The 19,463-nt window shown below is 41.2% G+C and overlaps 1 protein-coding gene across 1 annotated transcript; it reads right to left on the reverse strand.

Moving 5' to 3' along the window:
• Positions 1–1,322: 1,322 nt before the first annotated feature.
• LOC138966628 (F-box only protein 32-like) lies at positions 1,323–14,957 on the reverse strand. Its single transcript, XM_070338916.1, has 8 exons — positions 14,637–14,957; positions 13,030–13,129; positions 12,428–12,520; positions 10,002–10,095; positions 9,016–9,185; positions 8,364–8,641; positions 5,397–5,469; positions 1,323–4,995 (listed from the first exon to the last, which is right to left on the reverse strand). Exons 1-8 carry the CDS (start codon positions 14,762–14,764, stop codon positions 4,909–4,911), a joined length of 1,023 nt encoding a protein of 340 aa, XP_070195017.1. The 5' UTR covers positions 14,765–14,957; the 3' UTR covers positions 1,323–4,908.
• Between the last annotated feature and the right edge of the window lie 4,506 nt (positions 14,958–19,463).

Genomic DNA, 19,463 nt, shown 5'->3' on the forward strand with positions numbered 1-19,463 from the left:
AAATTTCAATCAATTGTATCAAAAAATGAGAGTGTGACAGTGCCGCCTCAACTTTCAAGAAAAACGGATATGACGTCATCAAAGGTATTTATCGAAAACATAAAAAAAACATCCGGGGATATCATTCCCAGGAACTCTCATGTCAAATTTCATAAAGATCGGTCCAGTAGTTTAGTCTGAATCGCTCTACACACATACACCACAACCCTCGTCTCGATTCCCCCTCTATGTTAAAACATTTAGTCAAAACTTGACTAAATGTAAAAAGGACAAATAAAGGTCAAGGGGAAAGTAAAAAAATGACAAATAAAAAGCGAAGTGGGAGATGGCAAAAACTTCACATTATTCTCCGCACTACAGAACATACTTAGCGCAAGTTTAGAGCGCATCAATTATTCTAACAACAGTAGGTGACCGGGCTCTTCTCTGTACATATAGAAATGAGCTGATTTCTTTCATAAGATTTCAAAACGTATTTCAACTCGCATAATGAAGTTAATACCATCCCCATCCTCAAAAGAAAACAAACTATATCCAGCAGTAAACATTTAAAGTACTGGCAGAACAGGCCAGGGCATCCAGAGGAACAAAATGAACACTCAGCAGTCTGACAGTGTCAAACCAACCTTCTGTGTAACAACTCAGTGGTTCAGCTAAAAATAAAAGAATCGGGGTCTTTTTCTTATTGCTGGTAGATCACAGTACAGATACATTGTATTCATTTAATGCAGTGCAAGTATGTTTGGTTAGCTGTAATTATTTTCAAGGGTCTCCCTACTCCTGCAAAATAGTTTTCACCACTGCAATCACATTTGATGCTGCTGCTAAACAGATGAATCATTAACCAGAAAACAAGAGTCAAAACAAGTTGCACACAGTTAGATCACAATCACATATAATACAAACTTATACAAAAAGGATGGTTCCGCAAGTCAAAACAAATCACATACAGGGTTTTTTTCAAACACAATCAGATCAAACATACAGAAAATTAGTTTTACACAAACCAAAAACATATAAAACAAAATATACACCATCAACAAACAATTTCTTTACAGCATAATAACAGCAAATCAAAATGATTGCAACATTCATTCAGACCTTGATAATCCAAGAGCCTCGAATATCACAACAACCAAAAACATCAATATTTTATCATTACCCAAATCATACCAGCCATACAGCAATTTTCGTTACTTCCTTGTCTGTACCTCAACTGCACTGCTACCCAAAGCTTGGCACACTGTAGCTGAAAGGGACAGTACTTCTTGCGTTTCCGTGCACAGATCCCATTGGGCTTTCAGCGATGCTTCAGTTGTCCATCCATTTAGAAAATTACCAAAATTCATTGAGTTTCTTACAAGGAGTTGAACACTGCAATTTTGTGACTACAGGGGCCTTCCACTAAATCACGGTCCACTCAATCACGAATTCGGATATATCGCGAAGACCTCTTGGACCCAGAAAAAAACAGGACCAACCTTCAACAAGGTTGGGGGGGGGGGGGGGGGGGGGGGCGATGTGTGTCTGGTGTTCCGGTTTTGCTTTGTTCGCATGTTAAAACCGAGACATAAGACCGACTAAAAAAATTAAAAAATAAAAACTTTTTTTTTTGGTGTCGCGGACCCCCCCTTCACCAAAAGTATCGCAAATCGGATATATCGCGATCTCAAATCTTTGGACACCAAAGACCGTGATATAGTGGAAGTCTACTGTAATTAGTTTTTATCTTTGTCCTGGTAGGATAGCGTAGGTAAGACATAAAAAGCCAAAGCCAGTAATTGAGGCACGGTCCTGCACATGAACTGATTTTTATTCAAAAACCAACATGTACATCGAGTCGTCTTGACAAGAGTCCTTTCTATCTTGGCTAGTTTACGTCAAGACATTGTGTTTGATTCCGTAAGAGAATTGTAAAAAGTTGTATTTGGTTCCATTTTGGCATGTCGCACACAGTCTTTAGCACCGGATCGTGTTACGGCGGGAAATGTAAATCACATTTTGTCAGGATATGCAAACCAAATGTGTGTGATAGTTGTGTAAATGTTTTGACTGTTTACATCCTTATCTGAGGCAAAAAGACAAATTGTTGCTTCAATAGTTCTCCCAGACGCACTCCATCTTTAACATATCACAAAGACAAATAGATGCTTGTTTCCACTGATCAGAGACAAATGTTTTCCTCTTTGCTTCTAAGGGGAGCAACTCTTCCGAAGTCAATTAAAACCTTAACAGGCATATTTCAAAACAGCATCTATTGTTGGACACAGGGCAGAGAGTTAACGCAAGTAAGCCATTATGTGCACCACAGTGCATGCTGCTCATACCCAAGCACGTTCTCTGCTCTTGTGCCATCAATGCATTATTATACGATGTGAAATCTGGGTGACATTATTTGACTTGAGTACAGTCTACAGTGAAAACAAATTAAACAAAAAACAAACAAGAAAAAAGACACACAAGTGGTATAAAAGCGGAATGGAGAGGCAGCCAACACAAAACACACAAACTCAGAAAGTACAAAAGTTACAGAGCAAAATGTAATGGAAAAATACTGAATTCATAGCTTGCTGTGGATATTCTTTTCCAAAATTTGCGAGAGAGTATGAACACATTTAGGTGTATATGCAGACAGATCTTGACCTTTTTTCAAAAACATGAATAACAACAACAAAATTGTCAATCAAAAGACAGGTAAAATGAAATCATCAAAAACAAACGTAAGCACTGCACTGAAAGCAATGAGACCATGCAATGAATTTAGAGCTACAGATCATGAAAACTCTAACAACAAAGCTTAAATCACTCAATACAAACAAAGTGCTTTACAGCGCAGGAACACATCAGAGCAAAAAGAACAGTTTTCAGATCAGCAACTTCAAAACAATGGATGGATAATTATCACTGATTTACAACAGTCTCTTCAAATCTGCATCATTGTACACAAGATGTGGTTTTTGCTGCTGTGCATATAATACAACTGTGTAAGCAGAAGGCCCTTGTCTACCATGTACATATATATACAATAGACGATTTTTTGAAAATAACTCTTTCAGGATTTTCAGCTGTCTGGAAGAGTAAGAACCCCTTGACAAGCTTTTCACAACACCTGGAGAATATTCCACGCTTCCAATCGGCTTTACTCCTGCGACCGGGATGAACAACAAACTCTGATGTGCTATTTCCAGAAAACGTCTAGTCTATTTCATTGCACTATAATCAGCTTCTCTGACTGAGAAGTTGAGATACCAGGGGGGAAAAGCAAACACTGCTCGTGCCATCCTTATTCATGGTGCAGTACACCATTCTTTATGAGCATCTTTGTGTGCTGAGAACAAAATTGTGTTCGAAGCAAATTAGTCCTCTCAAAACAAATAGTCAAACCTGCCCTATAGCGACCTCCTCTTGAGAACGACCACCTGTCCAAAACAACCACCTTTAAGGGTCCCTGACCGACTTTTTCTCTCTGTAATACACCTTTCCTTTATGACCACCTGTCTATAAAGGCCGCTTTTGGTCGGTCCCTTGAGTGGTCGTTATAGACAAGCTCTACTCTATCACAGCTTGCTTCTTTTTGTATTCCCGCAGTGGGGCACTGCGGTTATGAAATTAAAGGCCCCTCCTGTTTTTGGAACCGCAGGAGCTTTCTAGTTTGCTGTTAGGTAGATTTTTGGTTCCTCTTTCCTGTCATGCTCTCTTTTTCTTCATGAATTCTTTTCTTTTTTCTGCCTTCTTGCTCATTCACCTGTATTTTTTCAAAAATCTCTTCTCTTGCCGCTTGTCTCGCGATTCATGTATAGTTTAATCTGTTAGTGTTCTGATGTAAGTCCAGCAGTAGATAGGTTAAGCCTATTTTAACATACTGGAAACTGGTAATCTTCCAGTAGGTATTAATTTAGTTTTACTAAAGCCTGCTGGGACACAAGTAATGGGTTAGTGCATTTGTAAACAGGAATCGCTTGACAAGTGGCCCCCTTCATCCCCCCTTCCTCGTCCTGATATGGCTCTGCGTAGTCGGCTGGACGTTAAGCAACAAATAAACAAACAAACAAAAATTCTTTTTGTATTGATCGGGGAAAGACAGGAAGAGGCTGGTCTGTTGTTTTCGTTATTTCTTTGTGTATTTATTTTCATCACAGAAATGTAATCTTCATACCCGGCCAATTATGAATGTTTACTGCCAAATTCTCACATAAAGCTATTTTGCATTCACTAGAGATAAAAAGACACTAACAATTAACAGTAGGTTTAGTTGTACATGTACTGCTATATATTGACCAAAGTTAACCTATTCACATAGTGACTTTGTATCACCAAGAACGTTTACCACATAGCAGCGTTTATTGTGCTCAGCAAAGAAGAGGTAGATATTCGCAAGACCGTATTTGCAGACAGAATGCCTTTTCAGATAGAGTAATTGAAAATCAACAAACAGAGAGACTGAAATCACTTATATAAGAGGTTTTCAATATGAAAACAAATAAAACTCAGATGTTAAATCTCTTGAGAAGTCTGCAAAATGTTTGCTCACATACAAAAATTGAGATTACACTAGCCATCTTAATAAGGAAATACCCAGCATGCGAATAAACTAATAATCTTTGGCATTCACAGGACTCTAGCAGTGTTTTGTCGCCATCACAAAGTATGAACCACTTCTTCTTCGTTCATGGGCTGAGACTCCCACGTTTTTAACGTGTATGACTGTTTTTACCCCGCCATTCAGACAGCCACATGCTGCTTTCGGGGGATATAAACCTCTTGAATGAGACACAAATATTAACAACGAAGAAGCCAGCAAAGTCTTCAAGTATTCCAGTCTGTTGATGCATCGGCAACCAGTTGCATTGCATGTGCTTTAAGTACATCTTCTAGCCTTTTAAATCCAGCTTCAAGCTTTTTGCATATTTATAAGGGAAACAACTTGATGAAGTCTTCAGGGGACAGCACTCTTGACTTTGCTTCCACGTCACTGATGCAAGGATGGCCAAGGGACTACAACAACAAAAACAAATGAAGTGAATGTAACAATTTAATGAGACGTCATAATAACCAGTAATTTCAATAAGATTCTGGTTGAAAAATGAAAATGGATTGGAAAAAATCAACAACCACTCTGATCTATTATATTATATCATAGATTTCTCCTCCCAAATTTAACATATTTATATGTGCACATAAATATAGCCAGGATAGACGACTGGATGCTTAAACCAACTCAATGAGACTGGCTTTCACCCTGAAATTGTTGCATGACTAAAAGCACAGTTCACAACCAGACGAGGTCAGTGCCTCCAACTACAACTCCTGCCGATAGGTAAAAAATACAGAATATGCCAAAAATCGCAGCGCACACACAGAAAAATACATGTACCACAGGTAGAAACATGACTCACCTGCCAGTAAATGCTGCAACAGTGAGTGCACATGGCCAGCATATCTGCAAAAGTCTCCTTCTTCCCGAAACGCCTGAAACACACATTACACAATTCCAGACTAGCTTTGTTTCAACTGAAAAGGCAACAACAAAATAGGCAAAAATTAAAATGAAAGACCATGGGAAATATGATAAAAGAAGACTGGTTCCCAATAACTTTTTTTTGTTGCTGTCCTCAGTTTAGAGTGCTCATGTCCGTATTAGCTTTCCGGCTGGTTTTGGTTATAATTGAATTTTCCTTCAAAACATCCAGGCAAACATGTGACATTGTAGGGCAATCACACGTGGTTGGTAATCTGTGTACTGAGGGGCACGATCACATCAGCAATGCCGATAGCCCGCTCCAGTGTGCTCATTTTTGAAAGATACATGTAGTGCCAAAAATTCAGATCTGAGCTCATTTTCACTGGGATGTCAGTCATTCGCACGATTTCCCTGGCATAGATCCCGTTGGAGAGACTGCTCGTTAGTGATTGGTCTACACTGTTTGCACCAGAAGTTTGTCAGGACAGGCCAAATCAAAATCCAGTAGCAATAGCATGCCGATGAAAGAACAGGTTGAATTTTCTGAGAAATTAAACGAGTTCTATTGTAGATTCGAGAAAGATGATTTGAAGGATGATTTAGACAGCGTGACTTCCCAGCTTAAGGTAGTATGGCAGGTGATGAGGAGGACTTTGAAATTCAAGGCAAGACTGTTGAGAAGGTTTTTTAGCAAGTTGAATGTAAAGACAGCAGTTGGTCCTGATAACATCGGTGGACGAGTTTTGAGATCATGTGCCTGTCAGTTGTCCGTTGTTTTTAGCCGTTTGTTTAGTTGGTCTCTGAAAGATTGCACTGTGCCTAGACTCTGGAAAAACTCTACGATCAGCCCTGTCCCCAAGAACAACAAGCCCAAAACCCTGAATGACTATCGCCCTGTAGCTCTCACCTCTATTGTTATGAAGTGCTTTGAGCGCATTGTCCTCTTTAGACTGCTCCATCAGGTCAAGCCCCATCAGGATCCCTTCCAGTTTGCATACAAGCAGAACAGATGCACAGATGACGCCACACTCACACTCTTACACAACGCATACACACACTTAGAAAAACCTGGCTCTTTTGTACGCATTCTTTTCATAGACTTCTCTTCTGCCTTCAACACTATCCAACCCTGCCTCATGGCCCAGAAACTTCTCCGCTACAGCGTGACTCCAAGGCTTATCCTGTGGATTATCAACTTTCTCGTTAACAGAACCCAGTCAGTCCGCTTTCAGACAGCTCTCTCTTCCCTTAGGTCCACCTCCATAGGCTCTCCACAGGGTACAGTTATCTCCCCTGTGTTGTTCACACTCTACACTAACGACTGCAGTGGCACTGACTCCACCCTTCTTATCAAATATTCAGATGATACAGCGCTAGAAGATCTCTCCAATAGTGACGCAACTTACTTTGCAGAAGTAGAACGTTTCAACGCCTGGTGTAAAGACAACTTTTTAGACCTAAATGTGACAAAGACCAAAGAACTTCTGATAGACTTTAGAAGAAACCCTGCCCCTGTCCCTGACCTGATGATTGATGGTGTGACTGTTGAGCGTGTGACTGAATATAAGTATCTTGGCACAGTTATCGATGATAAGCTGTCCTTCAATGCAAACACCACCCTCATACACAAAAAATGTCAGTCACGCATCTACTGCCTTCAGAAACTTAGGAAGTTGAATGTGAACCCTTCTATCCTTCAAACTTTCTACCGCTCTTTCATCGAGTCTGTCATCACTTTTGGTTTTGTGTCCTGGTATGGAGGTCTGAGTGTGAAGAACAGGAATGTCTTAGGGCGAATGGTGAATGTCAGTAGCAAGGTGATTGGCAGGCAGCAAGCAAGTGTGGAGTCCCTGTATGAAAAGCGTGTGGTGAGAAAGAGTAGGCGGATAGCTTCAGATAGGTCCCATGTCCTTGCCCACCTCTATGAACTCCTTCCCTCTGGCCGTAGACTTCGCACGCACAAAGCTAGGACACTCAGGCTGCAAAACAGCTTCATCCCCAAATCCATCACCCTTGGCAACATGTAAACACATCCACATACCCGACTCAGCCCCTCTTCTGCCAGTGCAATCAGTAGTAATGTACATGTATGTATTGGTTTTATGTACGTCCGTATTTTTTCTTTGATATATTGTATGCTATGATTTTTTTTGCAATGATGTTTAGCCATAATCCGTTATACGCGTAGGTGTGAGAGAATATATGTAAGCGCAGTGCTTTAAAGATGTCCATGTGGGAATGTGTAAGTGGGCGTAGTCGAATGTCCATGAGGGAATGTGTAAGTGGAGCATATAAGAATGCCCATGTGTGAATGTGTAAGTGGAGCGTATAAGAATGTGTAAGTGGAGCGTGGTCGAATGTCCATGTGTGAATGGGTAAGTTGAGCGTATAAGAATGTCCATGTGTGCGATGTGTAAGTGAGACATGGATGTGTTCATGACTGAATGCGTAAGCACAATGCAAGGAATGGCCAGAAAGGTATGTGGGAGGTGTGTTTATAACCTGCCCTGTTATATAGTGCTATATGTCTTGTGTAAAAACAATGTCCTGTTTGTATTATTGTTATGTACCACGCCTGAATTTCTCTATGAGATAATAAAGTATTCTTATTCTTATTCTTAAGTTCCAAGGGTGAGCAAGTCTTCCACAACTCATAAAAACTTGACCAAGTTAATTCTGAACATCATCTATTCTGATTCTCATACAGTGGAACCCCCCGTTAAAGACCCCCCGTTTTAAGACATCTCCCGTTTTAAGACCTTGCTTTTTGAGATTGCATGTCTGTTCACAACCTCTGTAATTTTACCCCCATTTTAAGACTCCCTCCTTGTTAAGACCTGAATTTCTCAGATTTTTGAAGTTCTTAAAAGGGGGTTCCACTGTAGAAACTATAGTCACTCACTTGTAGCACCGCTTGTAGATGTTCTTCCAGTCAATGCTGTCCTCCTCCTCATCCTTCCCCACAACCACGTTGCTCGGGAGGAAGGTCAGGATCTGCCGGTTGCTGAAGTGGTACTGGCACAGCTCTCGCCATAGCAACATCTCCTGACTGAAGTCTTGCAGCTTGCTAGCAGCCTGCCCTGTGTGGATAATGTCACGGTGATCAGCCACGCAGTACAGAATGCTGCGAATGCAATCTGCAGGGAGATCGGACAGTGTCACTCTGTTGTCTTCGTCCCTCTGCAAAGAAAAAAAAATGTTTTGCTGCTGAAGAAAGTTGAAACTTGAAGCAATAAATAGCGGATGCAGACATGTGCATGTGTTCTGTTTGTCAATGAGGACCGAGGTCCATTGTGAGAGGTAAGTGGATCAGTCTAAAACAGAGTTGTGTGCCCTTTTCAGCCGCACAACCCGGCTGTTTGACCTACAAAGAGAGCATTCTGGTTATTAATCAAAGAACACCTGTGCGACTTGTGTTTGTAATGATAAATGCACCTTCTCTTTGCTAACGGAAGACCACCTGTGTATCTCACCTGTTTAAGAACACCTGCAGAATTCACCTATTTTAAGAACACCTCTGTAACTCACTGTCTAAGAACACCTGCTCAACTCACCTGTTTAAGCTGGTATGCAGCCACCTGGTTGGAGAGCTTGCAGACCAATGCATGGTGTCTCTCCCACAGACACTGACTGCCGATGTGATAGTTCTGACCCTGGTCCAGCCCCTTTTGGGCTTGTGACAGCAACTCACGTGCCCAGCCCAGGTTCAACTCTGTGCGCAATGCTGCAAAACACAGGCGACATAGAAAGAGCTGCTCTGTACAAAACAAAGTTTTACAATATTAAAAAATAATTGCAAACAAATCTTCTTCTTCTGCGTTCGTGGGCTGAAACTCCCACGTACATTCGTGTTTTTTGCACGAGTGGAATTTTACATGTATGACCGTTTTTTACCCCGCCATTTAGGCAGCCATACGCCGTTTTCGGAGGAAGCATGCTGGGTATTTTTGTGTTTCTATAACCCACCGAACTCGGACATGGATTACAGGATCTTTTCCGTGAGCACTTGGTCTTGTGATTGCGTGTACACACGGGGGTGTTCGGACACCGAGGAGAGTCTGCACACAAAGTTGACTCTGAGAAATAAATCTCTCGCCGAACGTGGGGACGAACTCACGCTGACAGCGGCCAACTGGATACAAATCCAGCGCGCTACCGACTGAGCTACATCCCCGCCCATTGCAAACAAATGATGTTGTTAACCTGAAAGCAAATACTGTCAGGGAAAATTACGTCTTTCTGAAAAATTTGGCAATGTAACTACGAAAAGGTTGTAGTTTATTTTTAAAATGTTTTCTCTTGTCCTAATCACTAAGCTACTTTTTAACAAACTTGGTCTGTTTTCTGTTTCACTGATACATGAGCAGCAAACTGGCCTTGCCGTTATAAACCAAACAAAGACAGGTAGACTGAAAGAAACACTAAATTTCAAACTCAAAGCATCCCATCAGCCATGATGTAATATTTTCAGATGTTGTACCTGTTCATTTTTCATGCAAGTCAAGCAAAAGGCAGATCTACTCTGCATTTCTCCCTGTACCTTCATTGATGGTGGCTTCCAGGATCTGAAAGATGTGTTTCTGTGCAGTTCCGCTCAGGTTTGCAAATTTGTTCTCAAGAATCAGCTGCAGCAGCTGAAAGATTAAAACAACAAATTCAAGAACTGTTACTTAGGGACTACAGTACGTGGAACCCCCATTCAAAATTCCCGTCTTAAAAATCTAAAGAAGGAGTCTTAAAATAGAGGTAAATTTACAGAGGTTATGAAGAGAAAATCTGACAAAAAAACAAACAAACAAATGTTTTATTCGGGAGGAAGACTTAAATCGGGGTCCAACTGTACAATACAGATTTGTTGTCCTTGCTATTTTTATTCCAGTATGTGTATGACTAAAATAAACCCATTTGGCAAAATGTCAAAACAAAACATCACACACAAAAGGCATACATATGTTACAGTACAACAGTACCAATCTCCTTATGGACATCTAAAACTCCTCTCTCACTTTCTCCTCCTGTGACCTTGGCACAGGCTCTTGGATTAAAAAAAAAAAGTTAAAATGTTGAAACATTTAATTCAGGAACAAAAAAAACACCTGCGTAAGAACCTCGACCTAATGGCCTTTAAAGTGGACAAAGGCGAGACACAAAAGAGAATATTTTGTTAAGAAATGATGCTGTGACTTATGGTTATGTACCATATATCCCTCTTAGACATCAAACACGAGTAAAAACAAGTCGCGCAAGGCGAAAATACAATATTTAGTCAAGTAGCTGTCGAACTCACAGAATGAAACTGAACGCAACGCAACGCAGCAAGACCGTATACTCGTAGCATCGTCACTCCACCGCCCGTGGCAAAGGCAGTGCACGTGGAATTGACAAGAAGAGCGGGGTATTCGTTGCGCTGAGAAGGATAGCACGCTTTTCTGTACCTCTCTTCGTTTTAGCTTTCTGAGCGTGTTTTTAATCCAAACATATCATATCTATATATTTTTGGAATCAGGAACCGACAAGGAATAAGATGAAAGTGTTTTTAAATTGATTTCGAAAAAAAAATTTTGATAATAATTTTTATATATTTAATTTTCAGAGCTTGTTTTTAATCCGAATATAACATATTTATATGTTTTTGGAATCAGCAAATGATGGAGAATAAGATAAACGTAAATTTGGATCGTTTTATAAATTTTTATTTTTTTTTACAATTTTCCGATTTTTAATGACCAAAGTCATTAATTAATTTTTAAGCCACCAAGCTGAAATGCAATACCGAACCCCGGGCTTCGTCGAAGAGTACTTGACCAAAATTTCAACCAATTTGGTTGAAAAATGAGGGCGTGACAGTGCCGCCTCAACTTTCACGAAAAGCCGGATATGACGTCATCAAAGACATTTATCAAAAAAATGAAAAAAAATGTCTGGGGATTTCGAACCCAGGAACTCTCATGTCAAATTTCATAAAGATCGGTCCAGTAGTTTAGTCTGAATCGCTCTACACACACACACACACACACAGACACACACACGCACACACGCACATACACCACGACCCTCGTTTCGATTCCCCCTCGATGTTAAAATATTTAGTCAAAACTTGACTAAATATAAAAAGGTACGCATGTACCCTCATGGATATAAATGTATATATTATAGAAACATAACATCCCCTCTGTACTAGCTATACAATTCTATCATGAATGCAGAACAATGGTGACTGCCCGTGAGAGCGAGAAATACATTTATTTATTTATCTATCATGAATGTCTCTACAAAGAGCATGTGTTGATTGGACCAAGCACACAAGGAAAGACCATTAGTCACAGCTGAAAACATGCCCCTTTCCCATAGTTTTTCCAAACATTTCATACTTAGGAACATAGAGACCAGATTCTGGCCGAGTTCCAAGCTATTCATTCATGACTGACTCACTTTTCGTGAGCAACACTGCATGAATAACAGTACAATGTATACTCTATGACATCTCTTTTGGTTCTAGTCATTTCAGGTAAGTTCAAAATGCTCTCAGCATTGCATCACTTGCTTGGGGGGACCAAAATTAAAAAAAAAGTGTGGTACAATGGAACCATCCTTTTAAGACCTTCAAAATCTGACAAAATCAGGTCTTAAAAATAAAAGAGGTAACTTAACAGAGGCTATGAACAGAACACCTGAGAAAACAGGGTATTTAACAAAAAAGGGGGGAAGTCTTAAATTGGGTGGGTGGGTGGGGGGTGTCTTAAAACAGAGGTTCCACTGTACTTGCAATGAAAGGACACCCTTGGGACCAGCCAAAAATGTTCCTATATTGCAGGTATATTTAGGTATAAAAGATAATTGACAACAGAAGGAGTCCTTTATTGAGCAATGGCCTGTCATCGGAGGGGTCTCACATCACAGATATAACTCTTCCAACACACGTGCCATCTTCCCATTCAAAAAGGCAACTCAGATTTGTAACATTACCTTGCAAACAAAATTTGAGCGTCGGATGTCCTTCACAGCCCCAGCCATGTCCAGACGCAGCAGCGCCTCACTCAGTGATGTCAGTTCTTTTTTCTGTTAACACAAACCATGCATCCACGTTAATTATGCAGGGCAAAATCAAAAGCCAAAAAAAGGGATTCTATTTAGATGTGAATCAGCTAGATCAAGAGCTTTCTGCCGGCATTCTTGTCCTCACTTGTTAGCAATCAGTCAAAGTGATCTGGAAAAGGGCCAACAATCTACAGACTTACAAACAGCTCTTTCCTTACACTGTTACAGGTGTCCTTTCAAAAAAGGTGCTATTTGAAAAAAAGGTGTAATTTTCATAGTACTTTATGAACAAAAATGCTAAATACTTTTGAGTCATATCTAAAAATATCGTGTATGTATGTTAGTTCCTTGGTCAGAAATAACTCACACTTCTTCAGCCAAAGAAAGGTTGTTGAGTAGAACACTATTACAATATAACAGCGGTGCATATGTATGTTCTAACAGCTAGAACTCTTGGCAATGATAATGGCATCGCAAGAACAGTATAACCACAAAATAAACGACAAATTTGTACTGTACAAAACAGATACCTCTCTAGAAGTTCCTTTGTTGAAGAAGAAGTATGGCTGCCTGCGTTCTGTTGTTTGTCTGTGAGGACCGAGGTCCATTGTAAGAGCTAAGCGGATCAGTCTGAAACAGAGTTATGTCCCTTTTGGCTTTTCAGCTGCACAAAGGCATGTTTCACATTCTACTTTTATCCCAACATAAGTCACCAATGGACATCACATTCCCAAAACAATGCTGGTTATAGCACTAAAAACCAAGTTACTTCAAATATTACAACTGAAAATACATGTAACCCATGTGCCAAAAGTTTTGTTTGAACTTGGACACTGCAATAAATAACAAGTTGTAAAGAAACATTCTGTGGACACACATGCAGTTCTCTCTGTACAGACATAACGTTGCTTCTATTAGCCCTGTGAAAGGATGGAATTGAAAGTCAAAATTTGAGTTTTAATGATAGGGTTAATTATAAAACCATAGCAATGTCATTTGATAAACATTGTGTAGTTAGTGTTTCTCCCTAGATAACATGTGTGAGACTTGCTGTCACACTAAATGAATCTCAAAATGTTTACTCTTCTTTCAGTATGTGAGATCATCTCAACAGGGCTATTTCTGGAGATAGCCATATTAATTAGGCTGAACTGAGCTGGTATTTTAATGAAAGGAAGCAGCTGTATAATTGGATAATGTTACTTGAACAGCACAGCAGTAATATTAACCTACCATGAGGCAGAGACTTATCTCGAAAACAATTACCCTGAAAGTGGAGGGGGTGAGAGGAGGATGGGTGTGGGGGAGGGGGGGGGGGGACTACGGGAGGGGTTGAAGGTGTGAAAACTGTGATAAGTCTTTAGATTTCTTAGATATAGCAGTGTTCATAAATGAATCACGACTCCAGGCAATTGCCAGATAATTGTAGTCGGGCAAAGTTGTTAATATCATCTGATCTCTTACTTAAGCTACAATTAAGGTATAGACTGGGAGACTTATAAGTTATATATACACATGCATGTACTTCTTAAAGTAATCAAATCTAATTGATCAAGTTCATTTGCATTGTACAGGCTGTAAAATCAACATATGCGCATTTAAAATGTAATGATATGGATTGAAATTTGAGGAGAAAAAAATAGGAGAGATAAATGAACAAATACACCCCCCCCACACACACACACACACATGCCCAGAGAGAGAGAAAGAGTTAGTGTACAGCTTCGGATTTTCATGTGTCAGTCAAGTTCACAAACAGAAACTGCACGAATCTCACATAGAAATCTGTTTGTAACAGAACGAGCTGAAGCACTCTCAGTCGACCAAATGGCAACAACAAATCAAATAATTATCCACAGTGCATTCACCCCGCTGACCTTTTATCCTGGTACTGTGCAAATTTCAAGGAAAGCCATTTTCAAACACAGCTGCGATCGCATCCAATCCTGATCTCTGTGTTGCAGTAACGCGCGCCTGTCCTAATTGCACACACACGTGTGCTGTTTATACCCTACATTTTTCATGCAGTCTACAGTCACTACATGGAAACAAAGAGGTTGATTTCTGTCTTTTTTTAGCTGCACGAGGCACGACTCATGTCATGCAGACGATCATGCACAGCCATTCTGATTCTTACCTGGCCACCACATTTTCGTTGAGATTCTCGAAAACTTTCAGCCTCCACAGTCGAAGTTTCTCCCATCCTTCTGTTGTACGGACCCACTGGTCACCTGGAGATCGCCAATCCTGTCCAAGAAACGGCATGGTTTTCTTTTGTCTGTAAATTCTTATACTTGCCTTCTTCACAAAATGCTCAGTTCTGCGCACTGTTTATCTTTCCATGCAAATTACCCAGCTAGCATGTCGGGCAGAATGAGGCTGAGCGAGCGGATTGGTCAAAGTTTGCAATGTGTTTATTGATTGGTGTCTAATTTTGGCACGACGTCATCATCACGTGGCCGTGTTTACCTCTGTCAGCTGAGCGTACCATCTTCTGAAGAAGCACCAGAGAAAATCCAGTCTTGTCTTGAACTGAACGACGCAAAAAGGAAGCAGTAAAAACAGATTCTTGGATGTCGAATTCTAGGCTAAGCGAGCGGGTCAAGGTGTGCTTAGCCGTGTGCACGTGACTGCATGCGTGTATATATGTACTGTCTTCTCAGTCAATGCGTGATGTCTGGAAACTTGTTTGCGTAATTATTGGCAATTAACGCTGTTTTGTGTGTGTGTGTGTGTGTGTGTGTGTGTGTGTGTGTGTGTGTGTGGTGGGGTGGGGGGTGGGGGTCTTTTTCCCCCTGCCATGATAATGATACCGCGTAAATAAAGGAGAAAGAGTTTATGATATATCCGCGTAGTAAGTTTAGAGTCCCAAGTAATGCAATATTGTGTTTTATCAAATGCGAGGAAAAGCATCATAAAATGTCTGCTCTCTTTTTCGTTCAAAGAGAGAGAGAGAGAGAGAGACACTGAGAGAGACAGAGACAGAGAGAGAGACACACACACACACACTGACACACACACACACCGTGACACACACTGACACACACCGTCACACACACACACATACACAGACATACGTGCACACACGCCGGCGCGAGCGCGCGCGCATATGGCGGAACACACACACACACACTAACAGTAACACTCCGGCTGAAAGAGAGAATAAGAGGGAAGAGCCTTTATGACTGACTAACCGACCATTCATGAGACTTTAACTGAAAAAAGAGGCTTAGGGCATTTACATCTTGGTTCATCCCCTAGCGGAAAAGCCATTTCTGTTGGCAACGTCTCAGCTGGCAAAGCCTGCTTTTGGTGCCAAACACACTAGTTCACATGGCACTCTTCTTCACCCCCCATCCCCCATCCCTACAAAGTTTCCCAGCGTCTGATAGACTTGCTTGTTTACAAACGACTTTCTACATCTGGTTCAAGGCCAGAGCAATGTTAAGAAACCGTATTATTTTTTTTAAAGCATTAGGAATGCGTGTGCGTTCCGACTTTGTATTTAGTAATTCATTTGAAAAATCAGTGCTTTGTATAGATAACTAATAATTATTTGTTGACACTGAATGCTTTCGTGTTACTAATGCTGACAGCATAAAGTGTGATATTCATCAAAGCTTAATAAAAATTATTGTTGAGAGAGAAAAAACGTCACTTTTACTCGGATTCTTCGGCAGGTGTGGCGGACACCTTTAAACATCGCTCATGCCTGATACACATGGCCGAAGTGACTGGTTTTGATATTTTATATCAACTGCTGAGATTATGTTATGTTGGTGAGGAGGAGGAGGAGGGGAGGGGGGAGGAGGATGTCTGTATGTCTGCCTGTCTGTACCAGCCGCGCAAATATAAGTAAGACACAAAGACTGTCTGACAGTTTCAGGACTTCACAGAGGAAATAACTCATCCCTCATTTTGTACGCTAAAGAAGAGTTGTTTCTCTTGAATGGCAGATGGAGCGTGTCGAGAGAAAGAGTTCCGTGTCGAGAGGGAATCGACCTGAGATACTGGGCACAGGTCAAGGTCTTAAAAAAAGGGTTCTACTGTTGTCAAATGAATTCAACAAAAAAACTTCCACTCTCCACAGAAAGCAGCCAGGCTGTGGGTACAGTGGCCCCAACCCCCTTTTTTTTAAGACCTTCAAAAACCTGAAAAAAACGAGGTCTTTAAAAAAAGGAGGGAATCCTAAAATGGAGGTAGATTTACAGAGGTTTTGAACAGTAAATCTGAAACAAAAGCACAGTCTTAAACTGGGGGAAGTCTTAAAATGGGGGGGGGGGGGGGGTTCTTAAAAAGGGGGTTCTACTGTAAAATTATGTGGTCAAGCAGAAGCCGGGATGCTCTTGCCCCACGGATGTAAAAGTCTGGACAGATCTGTGGTGGCGGTGTATGTGATACTGTACTGAGTTTACACGGGAAGTAAGGTATCTTGATAATCCCGAGTTTTAAGGACCCTTTGACATACGCATAGGAGCACTCAGATACCTCAGTATCTAGTTACAAAGGAAGGACAACAATGCAGTTGGTAACAAAGGGCAAACCACACTCTTCAGTTTAGGAGCTGATATCATGTGTCAAAGTCGATTCAAGGGTAGTGTAATCCTTGTTGATAACACTTCCCAGTCACGGTCAGCAAGTTGGTCCCGGCATTTAATACTGTTGAGAGTACGGCAATGTATAAAACATTGTTCATGAATAAAAATGGGACTCTGCTCAATTGCAGGCATGACATCCTAATGGTAGTGCGTTTGCACTGTCTAAGAGACTATGGACTAATTTATGTAAATACGTTGGCACTTCAGGGAGCGTCTTTGCTTTAGCCAGAAACCTTAGGCTACTATTTACCAACAACTTCTGTCCTTCCAGAATCTAAAGACTCTCACACGCATAATTCTGTGTCTGTCTACCTGTCTCTGTGTGTCTTTGTCTGTCTCGGTCGCTGTGTGTCTTTGTCTGTCTCGGTCGCTGTCTCCGTCTGTCTGTATGTCTGTCTGTCTGTCTGTCTTTCCCCCTCTTTGCTCTCGAGGTCTGCGTGACTGCCTAACGTCTTTTGCCTTACCCATACCCAATTCTTCATCTTTGTTTCATATCCAGTAAACATGAACTTGAGAAAGCTAGTAGTGCATAATTAATGATTACAACGCACACCACAAGCTACCACATGCATATTATACAAGGGCGAAACACCCTATGCGCATACATATATTTCCGTGTGATATACATTATCCTTAATCCTGTGTGTGAGATATAAAAGCGGAATGTGCCTTTGTGTCGTTATCATTGGTGGCGGGGGACTGAGTCGACACTGACAGTAAACTCGACCATCACGCTTCCTGTGCATGCTTGTGTCAAGCTGAAAATTCAAGTGTCTCCAGTGCTGGTGGTAAGTTAAAATGTTATGTTATATTGTTTTGGGTGAACTTCGGGGGGGGGGGGGGGGGCAGAATGAGTGTGTGCCATGCGTGCGTGCGTTCGTCTTCATGCCGCCTGCCTCAGTGTCTGAATCAGTGTGTGCACGCGTGTGTGTGTGTGCTTGCGTGCGTTCGTGCATGCGTGTCAGTGTGTGTGTGTGTTTGAATTTGTATCGTTGTCTGATGACACGTTCAACTGAACTATGCAGAACTAAGTGTCCACATTAGAGTTGACTCCATGGAACATTATTATTCAAGTGAACCATTACAACAAATACCACATACGAGGGCTGTTCTGGAAGTCCTTAGAATCTCATATTAGCGCACAGCTCACCGTTAATTTGACTACGCCATTTTTTCGAAGGATCCTTTCTGAGCTGCGAAACACTTTGACATTCTGTAGAAATACCTTTCAAAAATGTCGGCGCGAGTGTTTTTGCCGATACCCTCAATGACCCTCGTTTGGCCCTCGTAACGGTTTCCTCGGGGCTTTTTCTTTAAATGTAAAAACATGAAAACGTCGAAAGGGGTCAATTCAGGAAAGCAAAGTGAACGGAAAATCAGGCACATATTCTTCTCTGATTGAAATTCGATTGCTTTGGAAGCTGTGTAAAACAGGACATTGCAATGGAGTAGCATCAACCCTCAAGTGCCCGTGTTTGGTGCCACGCTTTAAACACCACGGGCAGGCAATGATGCATTTACTGCTCTAAGGTAACCGTACGCTGTCCCCCTTTTAGAATTGTGGTGATTTGTCCTTATTTTCAAAAAACTGGACCACCTTCTTCTTGCCAGTGTTCCAAGATCACCAATAGTTGATAGGGCTGGAGCCGTTTAGGAACATCAAAACGGCTGATCGATGTAGTGTTGCCCGAAGCCAGATTGATAGACCCAACTGAGTCCCCATCGCCTGTGACAACCTTCACACAATCCTTTCACTCTCTATAGTGATAATTGGAGAATATTTGTATGCACATTTCGAGACATACCCCCTTTTGTACACCAGAAAGAGCACTGACGGGCACCCACTGTCTGCAACGCTTGTGTACCCATAAAGGCTTGTGCCAGATCACATCGATGGGTGCCGATTCAATCATCTATGTGTTCTTTACCTCTGTGTGTGTGATTCGTGCTCCATCTCTCTTCAACTTTTCAACGACAGCAACGTTTGTTGCAGTAACAGCATTCGACTGTCTGTCTGGATGGGTGTCATCTTTTAAGACGTGTTTACCAGATTTAAAGTCATTGTACCAGCCGTATGTATTGGTCTTGGAAGGAGCGTTCTTCCCCCAAAATTCCCACAATATACAGCAGGTGTGAGAAACATAACAATCCTTTCAGAGATGTTTATGCACATCATTGTTGTAAACTCCCTTTTTTAGCTCCATGACAGCCAAGTACACATGGACGGGCAGTGTTCTTTAAGAGCTGTTTTCTTTGCAGAGGAAACTTTGAGATACCTGAAAATGTGTGTCATCGCCGATGAAAGATTGCAGTATGCATAAGTCGTTGTTAATATCACGAGGCAATGCTATATGAGCTTGGAGTCT

Source organism: Littorina saxatilis, linkage group LG5, assembly GCF_037325665.1.
Source record: "Littorina saxatilis isolate snail1 linkage group LG5, US_GU_Lsax_2.0, whole genome shotgun sequence".
In the NCBI taxonomy this organism is placed as follows: Eukaryota; Metazoa; Mollusca; class Gastropoda; order Littorinimorpha; family Littorinidae; genus Littorina; species Littorina saxatilis.

Excerpts from the sequence above, each read along its gene's own strand:
- LOC138966628 (XM_070338916.1), bottom strand. The coding sequence starts at position 14,764 with ATGCCGTTTCTTGGACAGGATTGGCGATCTCCAGGTGACCAGTGGGTC. Across the intron at positions 9,186-10,001 it reads GGAAGCCACCATCAATGAAG|CATTGCGCACAGAGTTGAAC; the intron begins GTACAGGGAGAA and ends TGTGTTTTGCAG. Across the intron at positions 4,996-5,396 it reads GTTGCAGCATTTACTGGCAG|TCCCTTGGCCATCCTTGCAT; the intron begins GTGAGTCATGTT and ends TTGTTGTTGTAG.